The sequence below is a fragment of the Cicer arietinum genome, chromosome 6 (assembly GCF_000331145.2).
Source record: "Cicer arietinum cultivar CDC Frontier isolate Library 1 chromosome 6, Cicar.CDCFrontier_v2.0, whole genome shotgun sequence".
NCBI lineage: Eukaryota > Viridiplantae > Streptophyta > Magnoliopsida > Fabales > Fabaceae > Cicer > Cicer arietinum.
Genome location: NC_021165.2, coordinates 1,293,857 through 1,296,600, shown reverse-complemented (window position 1 = coordinate 1,296,600; position 2,744 = coordinate 1,293,857). Strand labels below are relative to the sequence as shown.

Genomic DNA, 2,744 nt, shown 5'->3' with positions numbered 1-2,744 from the left:
AATTTTATATTAACCATTATTAAAAATTATTAATTTTATCATTTTAATTTATGACTGTAAATTCTATCGATCAATAATTATATAAAATTATTTATACTAACCGATCATTATACCTTTACGGGCCTTGCTAGACATTTTTTTTAACAATATGATTTTGGTCGTTAATTTTAGTGAAATAATAACAATAGACAATGCTTCATATATAAAAATAAATAAATAAATATTGCAAGGTTAACAAAATTGGAAATGAAAAAATAAGGGTGGCGATCGATGTTCACGAATGGGCGTTGAAAGTGCCTTGTTGTCCGTTTATTCTGTTTGTGTTCAGTCATTGTTAGACCTTTCAAAATTCATGCCTATTCTTCTCTCTCCCTCTCCCTCTCCCAATCTATGTATTCTTCTCTCTCTTTCACCATCTTTTTACGGTTAGTGCCATTTCTATTCGTAATTCTTTACCCTCAGTGTTTTTATTTGCTATATTTTGATTCTCGTGATTATTGATTACTTTCCAATTCGATATGGGGTATAGGTATTGGGTGGTGTCGAATATATTGAAAATAACAGAATATGGCATACAAAGTAGACCATGAATATGACTATCTCTTCAAGATCGTACTCATTGGTGATTCTGGTGTTGGAAAATCAAATATACTCTCCAGGTTTACCCGAAATGAGTTCTGTTTAGAATCTAAATCTACCATTGGTGTTGAATTCGCTACCAGAACAATACAGGTTCATCTTTTTTACCCTTCTTATTAATATGTGATCAAAAGAGTTAACTAATAATCCATCATTGTAATTAGGAAAATATGCAACTCAATTAACTAATATTCTTTATTGGATCTGTTATAGGACTAATTTTTTAATCGGTCGTAGGTCCAAACCTCTTACGGGAATTGTTTGAAATACCGAAAACCACAGCATAATAGAGTAGTCAATTAATATGGATTGATATGAAGAAGAAATGGTTTGATCCTCTTTTTTTATATGAATACGGATCAAAATGCATAAGATACAAATGGTCTACAGAAGCAAGAATCTCCAAGAACATTTGGACATCCGATTTTTTCACACGAGATTGACTATCTTCCAAATTACTGACTTCAAAATTCGTGTTACCAATGTTACATGAAACCAATTCGAAATCATTCTTTTCTATAAACATAACTCTTAAAACATTGGTAACGTGATACTCATTGGTAAAAAAAAAACGTATAAGAGAAGTTTCATCAGAGAGGTATTTGGATTTAAATAGTTCAACAAGCATTTATCTAGTATAAATGTTCTTTTCCCTAATGAAACTTCTCTTACATGTTCATTTGTCTTCAATATTGAATAAGAAGGACCTAATTTCCATCACCCACTTATATATTATGTAGTTGTTGTCAAGGGCAGATCCAACAATTGTGAGGATGCACACCTTGAACTTTCAAAATTTATACCAATACTTCAATTATTTTGCATTCTAACCACATGAAATTTACACCTTAAATCTAACCCACTCAGGATCTTGAATCCGCCACTAGTTGAATTGTGTACCGTATGTTGTATTAAATATTAATTTCTTGAAGGTTATTCATGCAATTGTTTGAAACAGGTGGAAGGGAAAACAGTGAAAGCACAAATATGGGACACTGCAGGTCAAGAGAGGTACAGAGCAATCACAAGTGCATATTACAGAGGAGCTGTTGGTGCCTTATTAGTGTACGACATAATCAAGAGACAAACATTTGATAATGTTCAAAGGTGGCTTCGTGAACTAAGAGACCATGCAGATTCCAACATTGTTATTATGATGGCTGGAAATAAATCTGATTTGAATCATCTAAGAGCAGTATCTTCTGATGATGCTCAAAGTTTGGCTGAGAAAGAGAGTCTTTCATTTCTAGAGACTTCAGCATTGGAAGCTTTAAATGTTGAGAAGGCTTTTCAAACCATTTTGTTTGATATTTATCAAATTATAAGTAAAAAGGCACTTGCTGCACAAGAGTCTGCTTCTACTCCTAGTCTTCCTCATGGAACTACCATTAATGTGTCAAATATGTCTGGTACTGTGGAAAAGAAATCTTGTTGCTCAAATTAACAGGTTATAATATGTAGAAAATTACATGAAGAACAATCTTTTTAGGGATTTAATATTTCCTTCTTTTTTTGTATTTGACAAAACACACAAACTACATAAGAAAATAGTTGCTATCTCTAGTTAAATTTTCTTTTTAGTATCTCTCAAAGATAAAAAATGCAATTATCTTTTAAAAAGTACAATAGAAAATAAATATCTTAGTAGCGAGCAATGTAACCTAAGAAAATGAATACTGATTCTAAAATGCATGGATTGATTGGGATTCTGGAGTATCTTGTTTATGCAGTAAATTTGTAGATGTGATTAAGCATTGTAAGTGTAATTTCTTATTGTTGTCCCTAATATTACTTTTTTTGTTCCCTGTATATACTTTACATATATTACTTTTTATTTCCTTTCCTAAGTATAGGTACTATATACGTGATGTATTAGTAATATTGGTTTAAAGGTAAATATTAACATGTAAATCATTATAATTGGATAAGAGTAGTTATAACTAACAAGATTTAGAGGTTCTTGGTTAGTTATTCTTCATGTTTGTTTAAAAGAGAACTATGTTTTTCCTACAAGGGTTTTACATATTGGTTGTAGACTCAAAATATGGTAGTACATTCAAGATTTTGAATTTTGCTTACTTTAAGTGAGAAATTAGTAAAATGAG

The 2,744-nt window shown here is 30.9% G+C and overlaps 1 protein-coding gene across 1 annotated transcript; it reads left to right on the top strand.

Annotated features, from left to right (window-relative positions):
- The first annotated feature begins 245 nt into the window (after positions 1-245).
- LOC101503536 (ras-related protein Rab11C-like) lies at positions 246-2,354 on the top strand. The gene is made up of 3 exons (XM_004503153.4): positions 246-425; positions 530-732; positions 1,598-2,354. The coding sequence occupies exons 2-3, from the start codon at positions 568-570 to the stop codon at positions 2,081-2,083; spliced, it is 651 nt and encodes a 216-aa protein (XP_004503210.1). The 5' UTR covers positions 246-425; positions 530-567; the 3' UTR covers positions 2,084-2,354.
- Positions 2,355-2,744: the final 390 nt, after the last annotated feature.

Bases quoted from the DNA above. Each gene is read 5' to 3' on its own strand.
- LOC101503536 (XM_004503153.4), top strand. From the start codon at position 568: ATGGCATACAAAGTAGACCATGAATATGACTATCTCTTCAAGATCGTA. The intron at 733-1,597 runs GTTCATCTTTTT...TGTTTGAAACAG, and splicing joins TCGCTACCAGAACAATACAG to GTGGAAGGGAAAACAGTGAA.